This window comes from Aedes aegypti, chromosome 2 (genome assembly GCF_002204515.2).
Source record: "Aedes aegypti strain LVP_AGWG chromosome 2, AaegL5.0 Primary Assembly, whole genome shotgun sequence".
Classification (NCBI taxonomy): Eukaryota; Metazoa; Arthropoda; class Insecta; order Diptera; family Culicidae; genus Aedes; species Aedes aegypti.
Window position 1 is genome coordinate 210204098 of NC_035108.1, and position 19105 is coordinate 210223202.

At 37.5% G+C, this 19105-nt stretch overlaps 1 protein-coding gene across 1 annotated transcript in view; it reads left to right on the plus strand.

Moving 5' to 3' along the window:
- Positions 1-17658, plus strand: part of LOC5570720 (protein PTHB1) — a 38768-nt gene extending 21110 nt beyond the window's left edge. The window contains exons 3-8 of the mRNA XM_001659263.2: positions 528-903; positions 964-1097; positions 10269-11157; positions 11227-11431; positions 16947-17122; positions 17186-17658. Of these exons, the coding sequence (XP_001659313.2) occupies positions 528-903; positions 964-1097; positions 10269-11157; positions 11227-11431; positions 16947-17122; positions 17186-17612 (2207 nt within the window). The 3' untranslated portion in view covers positions 17613-17658. The remainder of the gene's footprint in view (positions 1-527; positions 904-963; positions 1098-10268; positions 11158-11226; positions 11432-16946; positions 17123-17185) is intronic.
- Positions 17659-19105: the final 1447 nt, after the last annotated feature.

Genomic DNA, 19105 nt, shown 5'->3' on the forward strand with positions numbered 1-19105 from the left:
AACAGAAAAACTGCTTTTGAAGTTCCGATGATGACGATGACGGAGCGTTGAACGTTAACTGCATAACAGTCACTTTGAGTTTATACATGTTGTGATTTGAAATAAACGCTTCAAATATTTTGGGGTCACCCTATTCCAATGTATCAGATTGAATTGTGAAATCAGTATGTGTATGAACTTGTGCGCTATCGCATTGAATTAAATAAAGATGATCGAATTATAGTTTACGGTTTTTGCGTGTCATAGTCCGAAGATTTCTTAAGTATCATGACTTATTGGTCGTATCAACCCGGAATTCCCACATACATATGCCTCGTAATGCAGTAGCAATGAAATTTCCATTAGAATTATTTTCTGACTACTCACCCAGTATGCGAAATTTTAGTTTCCTTCCATACTGCCATAAAATGCATACTTTGTGTTCCATTTACTCAATGCCTACTTTTGTCAAATGCTACAAATATGCAGTTATGGGCAGTTTAGATGTTAGTCGCTAGTCAATAATATGCAAATGTTTCCTCTTGCAGGCGATCACACGAAGCTTTTACTACTGTATGAGCATCCTCTCGGCAAGGCGGCATTTTCCATGTGTCGAGGAAATTTTGGCGGCGTAAAAGGACGAGACTTTCTCTGCATTCAGCACATGGATGGATCGTTGAAATTTTTCGAACAAGATGGGATATCTTTTGAGTGTGATTTACCCGGTGAGCGGAACATCCCCTCCCCGATTCATTATGTACCACGAACCGATTGCTTCGTTACGGTGTCACCAGGATGGGATTTGGAGTGCTACCGCTACCAGGACCTATCCGAAACCAATGTTTCCCTTCGGAGAACTGACCCGATATGGTCGATTTGCGTGGGAGAATATGCTTTGGATTTGAATGTTCACCAAATCTCTAAGTAAGTGTGTAAAAGAGTAGCTTTGAATATATTTGTTTTCAATATTTCCTTATATTTTAGCGTGGAATCCTTGATAATTGTTTTAGGAGAAAATAATTTGCTTTGTATTACGGACACTGGAAAATTGAAGTTCATCAAAAAGCTGGATTACTCTCCCATTAGTTTTCATTCATTTATCATTGGATGGTATTGGGGTAAGTCTTCATCCCTTAGGCAGATACAATTACCTAGCTATTCATTTTCTTTTCTGTTCGAGACCACTTGAATCATAGTATCTTTCTTACTGCTTCGACCTATTCGTCGAGCTTAGGAACATGGCTTTTACACTTAAATTGTTTCACCGAACTCAGCGAAACAAGTTGCCGAGAGTTCAATAGTTGCCATCTTGTTAATTTTCAATACCAAATCTCGGTATTTATTTCAACGAGAAGTTGGCAATAATTGACGTTTTGTCGCAAAACTTAAACGGTTCATGCGACGCCTAGTTGTGGCGGATTGAAATGAAGAATGATGATTGTTGAACACTAAACACACTACGGTGAATTTCACCGTAATCTCAACAGCTGAACAGTTCGGTGAAATAAAACACCGTATTTCGTCGGAATTTAACGGATTACGGTGATTTTTTACCAAATACTGTAAAAATTTACCGTACCGTTAAATTATTTCACCGAACTGTTCAGCTGTTGAGATTTCACAGGAATCCGTAAAATAATTTAAGTGTGTGTTTAGTTTTATAACTTTACTGATCTGAACAGCTGGAAAAAATCACGTTTTTTCACAAAATTAATCGAAAACCAGTGAAATGAGTTCTGAAGCAGGTGTAGCGGGCCCCCCGGCTTGGTCACTGTTTTTTTTTCGGAATATTGATCAATCTGTTTCTTCTCACAATTTTATTTATTACTAAAAAGTCGTCACAATTCACTAGCTTTCCGCCCTTAGAATCGTTCTTAAGGAATCGATGGAGACACTTTCACTTTTCCCTCGATTCTGATCGCGTATGTGGGTGGTTCCACCGATTTCCCGAAATATACTTTATCCACCTATACTTTATCCACCTTATATCACTATCAAACACTCTCGACCCGAATTGGTCCGCTCGTCAATTTTGGCAGAAAATGCCCACTGAACTTTGAACGAAAATGTCGAAAACGAACGGCTGGAACAGACCGTCAGAACAGCGCACTCGCCGCCAGCGATCGGGGCGTTTTATCGCGCTCCCGCGGGGAACTCAATCTCCCAATCTGAAAATAAAGAGAGAAAAGAGAAAAGCCAAAACGAGCGTTGCTCTGGCTCAGTTAGTACAGCCATGTGACCGAGACCTTGTTGGGGCGTTCAGTCAGCGCTGTCGGGTGACACACAAACAAAAATTAAAAAAAAACATTCTCCGGCATTGGAGCACGTTAACGAGCAACAAGCAGTAAGGTTCTTGGCTTCTGCTTACATCGCTTGTTTTCTAGTTAACCTAGTGAAAACCCACATCTGATGAAATCCACCAACTTGCGTGGAACATCATCGAAAAAATAAAAGGGTTCTTTCCTAGATCAATGGTGATCATTGATCTTTCGAATTATTCGATACGGGGAGGGGAATGCTTCTTTCGGTCGGCAGGACCGCTACATCCGCCCCCCCCTTAAATTAAGTTTTTATTTGTGAAGCAAAGAAAAACTTGCAGTAGGCATTTGGCTAGCGTAAAGAGTATCCCTAGGACTATTCTACATTCTAAGACAAAGATTTTTTTTTCCTTTGCAAATGCGTACTAATCTATTCCTTACTTCTTTCCCTGCTCTAAGATGATTCACCTACCTCCTTGCCGCTTGAGTCTGTCAGAATGCCGCTTCGTGTCTGTGTTCCAATAGAAATCCCCTCGAACGAAACTGGATTTCGAGTCCCGAACGAGTTATTTGTAGGGTTGTCCATTGAACGAAATCTCCCAATCAACCGGCAAGACCAAAAACCGGAGTATCTTCCAAATAGTAACTAACATCCTTTCATTGCACGTAACCTTCTATCCAAAGTCGTTTCCATGTGTTGAGTAACCTTAGCCACCAATCACCATTCCGATTCCATCGAACCACTCTCAGAGATTCGTCGAGTGTTCCTCTTCCATGTCACCGTTCAACTTCATGAAGTTTGTCGGATTCAGCTGGCACATGTCATATAGTACTCTTGCGATCAGCCTCGAGCTCTTCGATCCTCTTGGCAATTGCAATCTTGGCTTCTCCGATGTTCGCTCTGGCACCAGTGGCCTTGATGATGTCCAGCTTCTGATCCTAAGGAGACACCTCAATGTGGACATCGTAGGTATTCATCAGCTCCTTGACATCACTACCCTAGTACTCTTGCGAGGCATTCCAGATGCCTAATGACTACTCTCTTGGCACAGCTCAGAATATTCTTCCCATTCCAAATGCATATCTCACTACCAAAAACAAAGACTAGGACTGCGGTCTAACATGGCAATTTAAGCAGCAACAGCCCAGCATTTCTCCATCGGCGCCAAACCAACACCTTCAAACGTGTAAACCTTGTTCGTCTTGATTGGACAACCCCCAAAGGCTCGTCCTTGTCGGCATGACTAGCATCACAGACTACCGCTTCATGATCCTCCTGACCCTATTCTGTCCCTACGAAATTTCCATCTCCTATATCAATTAAGTCAATTAGTCAAATAAATAGTAAAAAGATTTTTTTTTCTTTCTAAAGTATAGTTTTTTGTTTTCTAAGAGTAAAAAGTATGGATTAAATACGAACTATATATTTCTTTTATTTTTTTTAATGGCATTTAATTTTTTTTTTTTTCGAAATACTTTTTTTTTTCGAACATTTCTTATTTTTTTATCGAATATTTGTTTTTTTTTCGAATGTTTTTTTTTTCGAACATTTCTTATTTTTTTTTATCGAATATTTGTTTTTTTTTTCGAAAATGTATTTTTTTGCCTTTTTTCTTAATAGATTTAACATATGCAATATTAGTTAAATATCTCAAATATCAATGGGCACTCTTGATTAGCCTTATGCCTTCGGCAAATTATGTGACAAACCAAAAATCCAAAACAAATGAACACAATTGAACCAACTTAAGAAAATCATCCGTGTCAGCCAAAAACAAATTGAATTTCATATCCCATCAAATGTGGATTTCCCTATATAAATAATTTTTTTTCTTACGCTGCCGGAGAAAGTTGTCATATTGTTGCAGGGATGCAAGACAATAATCTATCTCTCTTGCATATCTGCGCAATCTTAAAGGAAAAAAAAAATAAAATTAACTCACCGAGCCTCTAGGTACCTCACTTTTTTTTCCTCCGCTTGTTGTGGCGAGTCCTCGGCTGCCGGCATTGCTCCACCCCTCTCCCTTTTGAGGTTGTAGGTTGGACCTGTAAGTATACTCCATTTTCCCTTGATTAGCCTGCGTAAAAACATGTTGTAAATAACATTCCATATTATTTTTATAGAGGATATGGGCTCCTCTAGGTTCTCTTAAAATGTTATTATTTCATAGATGTTTTGGATTTCCTCTTTCGTCAAAAATTTTTAGACATTTTCTTTGTCTCTATTCTGTGTTCAAAATTTCTCATAATTTCTTTTAAATTTGCAGAGGGCTTTTTGTAAACCCTCTCTTAATTCTCTTAAGTTTTCGTATTTCCATCATATTGATCCTCTACTATTACATTAATATCCAGAGTATGTATTTCAGGACCCCAACCAGTTTCATATTCTTTTCCCTTATGGATCTTCTTTTCAATGTCATTATTCCTGCTATTCCCATTTGTATTGTTTTTCATTGCGAAGAGTCTTTTTCCTCTTCGATACTTTATTATTCTTTGAAGGGTGTCTTTTCCTCTTCATATGTATATTCTCTTTATACTATTTATATTCCCATTTATATTGCTTTTCATTGCGAAGAGTGTCTTTTCCCTCTTCGATGCTTTGTTATTCTTTGAAGGGTGTCTTTTCCTCTTCATATGTATATTCTCTTTATGATCTTTCTATTCCCATTTATATTTTCCCTATTTCCCACTTTTCCAGAGGGTAACGACCCTTACAGAATAGTTTCCTATTCTGGTTTTTCCAGCCCTTCGGTACGTTCAAAACTGAGTTTGACGGACGCATTCTTGTTATAATTAGCTGTAGGCACGTCACTTCTCTGGTTGATGTCCCACGCCCCTTATTTTTCATTTTCAAGGTTCAACTGTTATTCCTTTGTTCAAATTTATCTTTAGTATATTATGTTTTTTTCTCATTTTACCACTTTACTCGGAGTGGTGTTATTTCCATTGTCTCTTTGTTTTCAGGTTTTCTTGACATTGGCGATATTGTTTGTGTTATATTTTCTATCGCTACTTCTTTTTCTGGTGTTGGATCCATACAGGTTTCTCCCATTTCTTGTACTAATGAGCGGGGTGGCAGAGCCCTTACTTCGTCCAGAATAATATTTCCCTGGGGTTCTAGAATGGGATTGCAAAAAAAATTTATGCATCTTTTCAATTTTTACATTTCTGTCCTCTGGATATCTATACTTTAGAACGAGGTTTTCAAAACAAGCAAAGTTTGCGTTCGATTCTTTCTGAGCCTTCTGAACCTAGAGAAAATAATATGTACAAAAGATTTACACGGCCGACCGACGCACAAGTCGATTGGCGACCCAAGTAACATTTTTAGTTTTTTTTCATTTACTACAAGCTGTTGTTCTTAGTTTTGTATCGTATGAATACATCTACCCTTGTAGTATGCTATAAAACATTCATAAGAGCTATTGTATAGCCTTATTGAGCCCATCTAGCGGTATTAAATCTTTTACGATACCCTAATATATATCGGAATAAAACCAATGTTAAGAGCTTATGATTGAACAAACACCAACCAATAATTTGTTTATAAACCATAACCTTTTTTTATTTTGAAATCATCATGATGTCTGCCGACTCATAATAATCAATTAAAATAAACATTTTTTTGTGTGGCAGAAAATTTTCTTACGATCGCGTGAAATTCCTGTCAATAATAATTTACTGGTGGAATGACATAAAATTTTTTGATTTACAGCAACGCGCCACAATTACAACATCATTATTGGCTATCCAATATTTTATTCCATTCCATTTTTAGAATGATTTCATGTCCATCTCAATCATAAATTGAAATTTCCCACGAATATTGTAATTATCAATCTGAGACGGCGATAATAAATATAACCCGTGCACAAAACCTTCACTGGCTAAAATATTCCTAAATCAGAATATTTGTTCTGCACTTAGACATATTTTTTTTTTTTTTTCGGATCATTGACTTAAACTTAATGCACTCAGGAAAGCTAGTGCTGTCAAAAAGGTAAACAAATCGGAAGATTCAATTTTGTGATGCAATTCATTTTAATTAAATTTGTGCCGTTATGTATCTAACTGTTTCATTGGAATAATTGTTATAATAAAGCTCGTCGTGCTTGATCGGTTGTACTTATGCGTAAAACGGTAAGTGATAAGTGTCTGAAAAATGAAAGCTTTTTTTTGTGCAGCTCAGCTGTTGTGTGCAGCATAGCTGTCCCACTAGAACGGGAAGTTTAGGCAAGTATGGGAAAAGTATGCGATGGTCTGTTAATTTTTCGAGAGGAATTTTTTTCATTTCTATGTTTGCGTTCTGATTAATTCGTGATTCACTACATGATTATCATTATCAACATAATGATATTGATAACCACACGCAGACAGCATTTCAATAGCATGCATCAGACAGTTGAGATTTAAAGAAGGCTTTAACATGACTTAGCATAGTTTTACTTATGCCTTGACAAGACAAGCAAGATGAGATCTTGTAGATATCTACAAAGCATTTAAAAGTGGGTTGTACCGAAAAGAAGTTTGGCACTTTGCAATGCTTTATTGAATTTGTGTACATTGTTTTGAGTTTCTAAAAACCTGTACTTTTCGCGAATCTTAACTTGATCTGCAGCTAAAACAAAAAGAAGACATGCTAATAAATAGTCGCTACAGCTTAATAAAAGAACATTGGAGAAGAAAATTTACAGAAAACTTAAAATTTTCGCTACTTTTAAAGATTTTATCATTATCTGCTAAATATGTGGCCTTTTTTTCTTTACTTGTGTTTGTGAGTGTTTCTGCTTTAATGTATATAGGTATTCATTAGATGGGAATTTCTCCATATTTTGTTTAAATTATTTACATTTAAGAGTCGTCGTTGCAATATCATCAAATTTCAGTTCTGAAATCATTGCTTGACCTAACTTTAAAGAATTTGAGCATGTGTGGGTTAAATCAAATATTGGTAAAGAAACTCATATTTTTGTATCAGTTCACTTTTCCCCAGATCAGGCTTGTAAGTCAACATACGAGTTTTTTTTTCTGATAGTAGAAGAAATCATATTTATGGCGATTTCAATCAACGTAATGCAGATTTCATTCCTGATTTTGAAAACGAGAGTATTCTACTCCCTGTTGTTGGCGATAATGAAACTTTGCAATTTATTTTTGACAAAACTGCATCCTTTGGCCTTAATCAAATAAATCACGTAAAAAATAAACAAAACTGTTACCTTGATATTTTTATTGACAAATATGCATGAAGATTTCTGTGTAAGTGAGTCAATTTCACCATTATGGAAAAATGAAGCGTTTCACACGGCAATAGAATATTCTATGTTTATGCATATTTATCATACTCCTCACGAATATGTGTATGAGAATATTTTCGATTATAGTAGAGCCAATTATACTAATATTAGACTAAAATTAGATAACGCAAATTGGCAATCTGTTTTGAGAAATCAAAATAATATTGAATCGAGTATACTCAACAAATTTATAGTATATAAACATATAGATATTAAGAACATAATGTAATTTAGAATGGTCTACAAAATGTTTGACGTCAAATAAATAAATAAATAAGTACGTTAAAGTTTACCGAATATGCCCTACAATCTCGCTTAGACTCGAGATAGGTTGAAGTAAATGCAATTTGGAGAAAACTCATCCCTCATGGAACTAAAACAGAAAAGTAGAAGGGTTTGTTCAATTCCGTTCGATAATCCTAATGTAAAGATGTGTTATCCCTCTCTTAAAAGTTACACTAGTGGCTTAAAATCTACGCTATTTCATTCACTTTATAATAATCGATATTATATTTAAAACTTGTTTCAACACTCTTCTTATATTGATAGTTCAAAAGAAGGAAAAAACTTATCCCTATCGGCTCAATATGTACAATGGAACAAAAAACCAAGGTTTCAAATATATAAACATTTGTTTACAACTGAGGAAATTGGATCGCAGCCAGAGGTTTTTTTTAAAGAGTTTAGAGCTTAACTTAGGAAAAGAAGAAAATAGTACACACTCACCGCGGATTCGTCCTTATCATCACAAGCCTCATCCTCTTCTTCCTGTTGCTGCTGATCATCAATCGACTGTTTGGAATGCGTCGACTTGGCATCTTCCTGTTCATTATCACTTGCACCGGACGCAGCTGCCTCAACTGCTGGAAATACTTGCTTATATCTTTGTTTCCAATAACGTTGCACAATAAGCACGAGGTTTTCTTCCTTATACGGATTCTCCCCAACACTTTTATTTCTTCTCGATTCTTATCACACCAGTCTAAAAATGTTGGCGGCCGGCGTTTTGAAGAAACGCTTTTCCGCTGTCACCACTTGTAGCGGGCCCCCCGGCTTGGTCACTGGTTTTTTTCGGAATATTGATCAATCTGTTTCTTCTCACAATTTTATTTATTACTAAAAAGTCGTCACAATTCACTAGCTTTCCGCCCTTAGAATCGTTCTTAAGGAATCGATGGAGACACTTTCACTTTTCCCTCGATTCTGATCGCGTATGTGGGTGGTTCCACCGATTTCCCGAAATATACTTTATCCACCTATACTTTATCCACCTTATATCACTATCAAACACTCTCGACCCGAATTGGTCCGCTCGTCAATTTTGGCAGAAAATGCCCACTGAACTTTGAACGAAAATGTCGAAAACGAACGGCTGGAACAGACCGTCAGAACAGCGCACTCGCCGCCAGCGATCGGGGCGTTTTATCGCGCTCCCGCGGGGAACTCAATCTCCCAATCTGAAAATAAAGAGAGAAAAGAGAAAAGCCAAAACGAGCGTTGCTCTGGCTCAGTTAGTACAGCCATGTGACCGAGACCTTGTTGGGGCGTTCAGTCAGCGCTGTCGGGTGACACACAAACAAAAATTAAAACAAAAACATTCTCCGGCATTGGAGCACGTTAACGAGCAACAAGCAGTAAGGTTCTTGGCTTCTGCTTACATCGCTTGTTTTCTAGTTAACCTAGTGAAAACCCACATCTGATGAAATCCACCAACTTGCGTGGAACATCATCGAAAAAATAAAAGGGTTCTTTCCTAGATCAATGGTGATCATTGATCTTTCGAATTATTCGATACGGGGAGGGGAATGCTTCTTTCGGTCGGCAGGACCGCTACACAGGTAGGAATTTATGTTTTATTCAACGTTACAGTTATATCGCATTTCAAAAGTCAAGAATTACGGGAAATCTTCGAAAAATCAGAGTTTGCAGTAGATTATGGTGCTTTGTTTGTGTTTTTTTATTCATTCCAGCCGACCGCTCAATGGCTGGAGCAAATTAAACTGCATCGGTGGATGATTTCGCAGTGGATGTGAAACTGATCGATATAATCGATTATGTAGGATATTCCGTCCGACCGATCAGATATGGTTCCGCAGTTCACAGATCCGGCAAAAGCATTGAGACAAGACGGCACGATACATTTCACAACACGGTCAGCCGCCATAGCACAAAATTGCAAAAAACACCTCTTGCAAACGTTGTTAATTCAATCCGCATAAAAATTTACAAAGAGCAATAAAAATGTAACGTATACAAGAAGTAGTTTTAGAATTTAATCAAATAATTACACCAAGAAAGACAAATTTTCGACAAATTTCTGCGAAACATTTGTATTTTGACAAATTGAAAACAAAATATCATCATTCATTCAGCAGTGCCATATGGTTGTCGTTCCTTCGTAAAATCATCAATCCATTTTTCCGAGATCGCAAATGTAACTTGGGTTTGGTAAACACTTACCGAGATCTCGGTAAAAGTTTCATCGAGATTCGGCATATAAATTCCGAGATATCAGCTCCGTTTACTGAGGTTTTAAAATTTAAGTGTGTTATGCTTATTATATTTCTAATGTGTTTTTTACGCGACCTATATAAAAAAATCAAAGAGTAATCATTTTTCCAAAAGACAACTCCAATAATGATGCTACGGAAAGAGCTATGATAATTCGATTTCCTGTCCCATTTCAAAAGTCATTCAAAAAAATAATTGATAAACTTTCTCTCAACCATTTCAGAACCGGATGCTCGACTTATGATAGCCATAGTATCCGAAAGTGGGTCGCTACTACTATACGAAGATTCCCAAATAATATGGTCGGCCGAGTTGCCAGAAATACCGGTAGCGATATCACGTGCCAACGTATCCGGGTTGCCAGGAGCATTAGTGACGATGGATAATAATGGTGTTCTCAGCGTAGGCTACTTGGGATCCGAACCGCATCTCTTCAAAGTTCCGCCGTTGAATCTTGCCCCATTTGAGGTAGAGAAGTGCCAGAAAGAAATGATGGAATTGGAAAAGGAAATACGGGCTGGCGTCGATTTCACTGATATTGCCTTGACCAATGCTGCCAGTGAACGTGATGTAACTCTTCTCATCATACTGGATACAAAACTTGAACGTTGTACATATCCCACTAATGTCAACGTCAGTGAGCTCAGCATGTGTCAAATTGTGGTCACAGCAACAACTCATATCAAATTAGAACTTCTTCAAATATGCATTTCAGTAGATCCATCACTGAAGTGTAGTAAGCAGGTATTTATGTTCCGTGATATTACAGCTAATCATGTACAGAAAATGGAATCCTGGATCTACCCATATGAACTTACTATTCCTGCAGATATCACAATTAACATATCATGCTCTTACACTAATAAACAAGGTATCACTAGAGTCCTTCAAAAATATTCAGTTCTACCCTTAGAGATGTTTGTGAAGCCCACACAAGCTTCCAAAGAAGCAACTCATAAAGTTACATTGACAAGTCATGGATCCGAGGAAAGCCTCGCAAATCTGTTCCCAGAATTCATAAGTGAAGGTACTCCGCATGCTTTAGGATTGCTATCGTTGATATCTGGGACAAAGGTCACCATAGTGGCAGCCAAAAATACAAATCGCTACAGGTATGATTCCTGTCGAAATTGAAAAGGTAGGTATCAACCTATTAAATAAAATGTATGATACATTTTCAGAGTACAATCAGAAGACATTCTTGGAATACCGTTGATGGTGTTTTCGCTCATCGAACGAATTAGTCGCCGCAGCAATTGTAACACTAATCAAGATGGTAAAAATTCTCCACTGAAGGTGTCCATTTCTTCAAGTCCTCCGATCGAAGCATTACTAGAGGAAGTTGATAAACACTATAATCTCCGGCAGCAGTTTTCAAAAATTACGGTAGGTATTAGGATAGCCAATAATCATAAAAGTGCAAAAATCTTAAGCCAAACTACACTGTGCTTCAAAATATTAAATGGGTCGGAAAAGACAATATTGTGCTAGAAGGTTTTATGCGAAGAGCCAGCCACAACAGCTGGGGTACGATTTTTACGAGATCCAGTCAATTTGTTTGCTTCGCGGATGATATGGATATTGTCGGCCGAACATTTGAAAAGGTGGCAGACCGTTACACCCGCCTAGAACGCGAGGCAGCAAAAGTTGGACTGGTGGTGAATGGGATCAAGACAAAGTACATGCTAGCTGGTGGGCCGAGCCGATTCCTCCCGCACCAAATGCACAATGTACAAAACGCTCATAAGACTAATAGTCATCTTCGGGCATAAGACGTGGACTGTGCTCGAGGAGGACTTATAAGCTCTTGGGGTTTTCGAACGTCGAGTGCTAAGGACAATTTTCGGTGGCGTGCAGGAGAACGGTGAGTGGCGGCGAAGAATGAACCACGAGCTCGCTCAACTGTACGGCGGGCAGGGCATGTTGCAAGAATGCCGGACAACAGCCCTGTAAAGATGGTGTTCGCCACGAATCCGGTCAGAACAAGAAGACGTGGGCGCACACTGGGGCAGATTGCTGTTTTCGACGGCCAAAACCTCTAGTACTCTGGATATGCCCCTAGGGGTTTGGTGTCTTCGACAAAGTGTTTTGGAATAACTTGTACTATGTTTTGACATATTCATATTTGATCTAGATGAGTGAAAACTGATCTAGATCAGTTTTATCTTTTGATAGGAGCATCCTTGCAAAAAGTAAGAGGTTGTTTCCAAGATACGACCGCCAAGATGACGTTGGATAACGTTAGCCTCTTCTATTTCCTGGCTTTAGACCGTCACGAACTTATGAAAGATTTCTACTGCTTAAAATCCAATCAATTTTCACACTACTTGTTGCATATCAATTCTGATTTATCATAGACATTTGGGCTTATTCTACGACTGGCGTGAGGTGACAATTGTCGGTGTCGTATAGCGAGGTGACAATTCTCGACTCGAGTGAAGTGACTCGCCGTGCAAATCAAATGGAGAGTCACTTCACTCGAGTCGAGAATTGTCACCTCGCTATACGACACCGACAATTGTCACCTCACCCCAGTCGTAGAATAAGCCCAATTGTGTGTTATTATTTTGTGTTAATACAAAATAATCACTTTACATGTATTTAGAAGCTTGGGCCATTATATTGAAGAATTGATTTTTCAGTGTATGCTTAATCATTGTTAATTTGGAGCAAATAATTCAAAATAACTCTTTTCCATTGATTTTGGGTTACGTAATATTTGAATCATTCCTTAACAATGGAAAATATATTGTATTCCGACAGCAGTACAGCAGCGCCCTCGGAAACATTCTCAAATTGTCATTTTGTCAATTTTTCATAACTAATCATGTATTGTATGATGCTACGAGATAAATAATAGCAAGAATGTGGTAAACACAATAGCAAATATTACACAAATAACTCTTTAGTACACATTTGTTCGCCCTGAAAAGGGCCGACTGAACTGTGAGAATCGAGTAGCACGGACACATTTTGCCAGCGAACAGGTTGAAATCCTCCTCGCCCGATAAGGTTTACGATGAGCGCTTGAACAAGCGGCTTGGGCTGATTTTCTTCAGCCATCTCGTAGCCAGCGATTTCACAAACCGGACACTGGATTTGCAGCAGCTTAATGATTGTAAATTTTGGTGGAATTTTACTGATTTTGGTAAAATGTTTACCGCAAATCACTAATAATTTCACCAAAAATATTATTTTAATTCACCGAGAGTTCTGTTGTTGCTGTGAGTATTGCCAGTAATGTTGCGCTTCATGGTAGAAATATTTTCAAAACTTGAATACACATTTTGACGGCACACTGGTCGAAATCCTTCTCGCCCGATGAGGATCGCGGTGGCGATGACGAAGAGCGCTTCAACAAGCAGCTTTGGTCGATTTTCTTCAGCCATCTCGTACAAATTAGATGATATTACACAAATAACTCTTTAAAACACATTTGTTGGCTCTGAAAAGGACCGATTAAATTCATGACTTTGCGTAACACGGACACATTTTGACGGTGCATTGGTTGCAATCCTCTTCGCCCGATGAGGTTTGCGGTGGGGATGACGATGTGCGCTTCAACAGCGGCTTTGGTCGATTTTCTTCAGCCATCTCGTACAAACTTTGCCTTTGCGCCCCGATTCCTGCGGGTCCAATTCTGGAAGCGCGAGTCCATTAGGAAATCTTGAGCGATTTCACAATCCGGACGCTGGATTTGCCGCCGCTTGATGATCAACAGCTGGCCTCTGGTAGCGAGGAGCTGAGCAGGTCTGAAGGCGCTCTTACCAGCTCGAAAGCGAAAACAGAATGAAACCGAATTCAGCGAATCGCCACCGCAAATCAACCTTGCGTCTTCCCCTTCCGACGACACAAATTGAATTGTGACGCTGGTGCAAACGCAAAGCAAAAATGACTCGCCCGACCGTGTTCACAGTCCGACCGCAAAAAGAAGGTTGTGGGAAGAAGCAGGGTGTGGTGCTTGGACATGATTGGTTAGATAAGAAAGGGGTCAACGTTTTACGATTTTTCAATAGTTTGTTGCTAATAATCAATAGTGTCCTCCATTTGAATCGACGGGTAGATAAATTCCCAATCGATTCATGCATAAATATTGAAAATCTATCGATAAATGACTGAGTTATTAGCGGTCAAAACCTGACCATTTTTCGTTACATGCTCAATTTTTCGTTTTTCTGAATTGTACCCCCATATGTTGCCGAAAGACGTTATCCAACGTCAAAAACTTTCTTCTGCAAAGTTGTTCAATGAGGCATTTTTGACATTTCTTCGGAAGACACTTACTTTCTATCACTGACGTGCATTACGATATATGACAATTTAGTAAAAACAGTCAAAAATCGATTTTGACCATTTTTTCATACAAAAAATAGTTAAAAAAAATATTTTGTCATCAAGAATTAGAAGCTTAACTATTACAAAGTAAATTTACATCATTTACTAGCAAAATTTTCAGATTTAATTATATGTTTGGTAAAAACAGTTTAAAAATAGTGTTTTACAAAATCCAGGATAATTCATGAAGCGGCAGATGGCGGCAGCTAATTTTTTGTATACGAATAGTCAATAACATAAGTTTCATTGTCGCGAAAAAAGAAAAGTGGGGCCACGTGGGACTTTTTTGCTGTGATGGATTGAAAGTTTGATGAAAATATGTTAACAAAATGCTTATATTTGAGAAAATTTTCATGAATTTATATCTTCCAAATGTATTTCTGAAACATATTGCATGTTGACGAAATGTTTTTAAGAAGTCATCTCCAAACTGGTGTTTCAATAAACTTTTAAACGGAATTCAAGATAATTTGTCCCATATGTATTTGTTTGCAACTTTTTCGATTTTCCATACAAAATGACCATCTTTGGTAAGCTAGATCTCAGGTATTTATGGACCGATCCGAATAAAACTTTCACAGAACATCAAATATAACTTGAATTTTAACATATATTTTTGAATAATTTTTCCAATCACAAGTTTATAAGTAAAAACGGTTTGACTAAAGTGTAATTTTCGACGAAAAATTCAAAACATTTTATCTCAAAACCTGATAGCCCTACACAAAAACTGTCTTCAGCAAACTTATTCATCTCGTCAAAATCTACAACTTTGCTGAAGATATCATGAAGCTATTCCTTCAATATGTTAAGTTATGTCAATTATAAAATATCGTCAAAACATTCACTTTAGTCAAACCGTTACTGCTTTTCAACTTGTGATTGGAAAAATCACTCAAAAATGTATGTTAAAATTCAAGTTATGTCTGATATTCTGTGAAAATTTTATTCAAATCGGTCCATAAATAACTGAGATATAGTTTATCAAAGTTGATCATTTTGTATGGAAAATCGAAAAAGTTGCAAATGTTTTGTCCAATACTGTATATCTGCCTCTCTATCTATCCTTTGATTATTAATTATAGTATTGTGTTTAATAAAAGCCATATGGCTTACCAGTTTGGTGATGACTTTTTCAAAACACTTCGTCAACATGCAATAGGTTTTAGAAATACATTTAAAAAAATATAAATTCATGAAAAGTTTCTCAAATATAAGCATTTTTTAACATATTTTCATCAAATTTTCAAACCACCAAAGCAAAAAAGCCCCACGTGGCCCCACTTTTCTTTTATCAACATGCGACAATGAAACATATCTTCTTGACTATTCGTATACAAAAAATTAGCTGCCGCCATTTGCCGCTTCATGAGTTATCCTAGATTTTGTAATACACTATTTTTAAACTGTTTTTACCTAAAATATAATTAAAACTGAAAATTTTGCTAGTAAATGATGTACATTTACTTTGTTATAGTTAAGCTTCTCATACTTGATAACAAAATATTTTTTAACATTTTTTTGTGTGAAAAATGGTCAAAATCTATTTTTTGACTGTTTTTACTAAATTGTCATATATCGTAATGCACGTCAGTGATAGAGTGTAAGTGTCTTCCGAAGAAATGTCAAAAATGCCTCAATGAACAACTTTGCAGAAGAAAGTTTTTTGCTAGGACGCTCCTACCAAAAGATAAAACTGATCTAGATCAGTTTTCACTTATCTAGATCAAATCTGAATGTGTCAAAACATAGTACAAGTTATTCCAAAATACTTTGTCGAAAACACCAAACCTCTACGGTGCATATCTAGAGTACTAGAGGTTTTGGCCGTCGAAAACAGCGATCTGCCCCAGTGTGGGGCGCAGCGAGTTATGTGGATTGACCATGTGTACCAGGACCTGGAAAGTGTTGGTCGCAGTCGAGGATGGAGAGAAGCGGCCATGAACCGAGTGAATTGCCGAAATATTGTTGGCGAGGTTTTATCAAGTTAATTGATGTAAAACTAAATAAATAAAAAAAAACACTAGAATATTTTGAAGAAAGTTCATCCATTACTTATTATAGTATTATAGGATGATTTTATAAACTTTCAGTTTTGATTCTAATATTCGTGAATAATATTGTATCATCTGGAACTTTTGAAATGTTTTATATCAGAAGAAACACTACAATATCATTTGAAGCTGTAATTTATTGCGAGTATAACCTTACTACAACATAAAGTCGACATACTCAAGTTAGAACATAAATTCAGGCGATTTGCAGTTAGTAGCATGCTTATGTCAATGTCAATGTAGCATTTCAATTTATTTCAAATTATTAATGTTGCGGAAGCGAAATCTTTACCCGAAAGTTAGGGGTTTCAAAGTATGATGCGCGGATGAATCATACAGAATAATTTATTTTATTTGCTTTTTGACGAGTTATATTCTACTGAGACCTCAGGTGTCCGTAATATCAATCAAAACGGTACTTTAGTTGGGTAATATCATTTTAAAGATCCCCCAGACAATTTTTCCAACGTTAAACGAAACAATCAACATTAATCCAACCATTTATGTTCTAGGATGAATTGGAAATTCGCGCCGGCCAGATGCGACTCTTTGAACGAAGATTTGTCGTCAAACTGCAGCAGCGCTCGCTGCGTGCATTAGATGGAATTCTCATGCTCCTGAAAAAGAATCACAATGGGATCGCCAAGACATATAACGAATTGAAAGAGATTCAACTTCAGCTTCGCTTGTAAGACTACGAATGAAAGTTATTATGGTTTACTAAATAAGTTGTCGTTTTGCAAATTTTCAGATCTCAAATTCATCTGTCGGCACTACTCAATTTGTGCGAAGCTTGTTTTATATATTCGGACATCCCTTCTAAGTATTTGGAAACGGTGCGAAGCATATTTGTAACGCCAGTGTTCGACTGTTCCGATCATTGCTGGGAAGAAATGATGCATCCCATGGTCAAATTTTTATCTCAAAACGGACCACTTCGTGCAACATCAGGCATATCATCGTTTGATGAGAAGTATGTATTTACAACTGACGAAACGTTCCACTTCGAGCAGTTCAAGAGACAATTGTCGACACTGTTTGCTCGTATTGGAGAAAAGCGTTCAAAAACAGGCAGATCAAGCGCAGATTTCGAGGAGGAATTGGAAGAACTTGCCGACGAGAATGCATCGACCAGCGATTGGGTAAGCTATGAGAAGCAGAGTGACATGCCCTTGTGAGCAATCGAATAGTTTACAAATTCGTTCGAAAATAAATAAATAATAAATTAATAAATTGCTTATTTCATACAGTTGATCACACCGCCTCTCTCCCTCCATCCTCGATTGCCTCCCACGCTTGTTAAATCGTTGTGTACACTCGGTCGGTCTGTCACCCTGGCTCGCTATGCCTCACATCTTTGCTGTACTGCTGTCCATCATTCTAGCAACATGAGTTTATGAATGTTTAGTTATGGAAAGTTGCACTGCCCAACTTGTAAATTATGAAATCTGAGATGACTGATTCTGAGGATAGAATATAGGAGATATTCTACCACTGTATCTTTCCAGCTCCTGTGTCACCCTTCGAACAATGCTGCGATACCATCAAAATCACTGACTTCCAAAACCCTTACCTTGCCTAACCTAATATCCTTCCCATGACAACTGTGAAGCTGCAATTTCAAAATTCGGTCTCTAGTCAGAATGGTTGTCAAGCTAACATTCCTTCCCTTCCCCAATGACCACGTTGACCTGACCAGCGTCGTTTTGGACTTTTGAATTTTAAGGTCTCGATATGTGCACACGGAGAATGATGAGCTATGATGCGTTATAGAACCATATTAACACTCTCGGTCTGAAGGCGGGGTTGGGGTACCTTTCGGAATCATATGTATTTTTTCTTAGCTCGGAAATCAAAACGTCTTTATCTTTGGCTTAAACTTTGGGCCATAACACGAAACATTTTTTATCATTGATTTTTTTAGAACTGTATTTTGTATAACCTATGTACCATCAGTGCACCAGTACTCGCTCATGTTCCAGTAGCCCGCTCACACTGAAAAATATAAGTTAGCGTTAGCGTAGTTACGGTATACTTCGTAGATTGGATACTAGCAATATTCATGTTTCTCTTTGACAATCTCATTCAGACTGCTTTCAGGAACGAGGCTGGGGAACAAACTTTGATCCAATCTTGAACAATAATACCAAAGGCATGAATATCGCTATTCCCGGCCACGCCCATCTTTGCCGTAACTTGAGATAGGGGAAAGAAATGTTGATGTAGCACTTACTTAATGAGAGGCTATCGACTCAGCGACACCCTCATAAGTGCTACGGAAATGGATGTTGGGAGGGGCAAAAGGTCAACCGGTTCGCCTGAAAAGCTAGCGATGGACCAAGGGCAATTGTTGTTTAAGTTTTTTAATTTAATATTTTGAATGCCGGCATTCAAAAAAACACATTTGTTTTATTTTTACATAGGTAATTATGTTTAGTTTGTTTTTTTTATTATTCCTGATCTATAAAGCGGTACTTTAAACAATACATTCAAAATGTGTGTGTGTGAACCTATGTATGGTTCGTCACTACAAGTGTCGGCATTGTTCCTGTTTCATCAGTATTGCTGTGCATTTTTGTCTCAAAAAGAAAAGTCTTTGGTAGAAGTTTTAAATAATACGTCAACATTCATGATGTCGAACAATTCAAAAAATATCATAAGTAATGCAAAA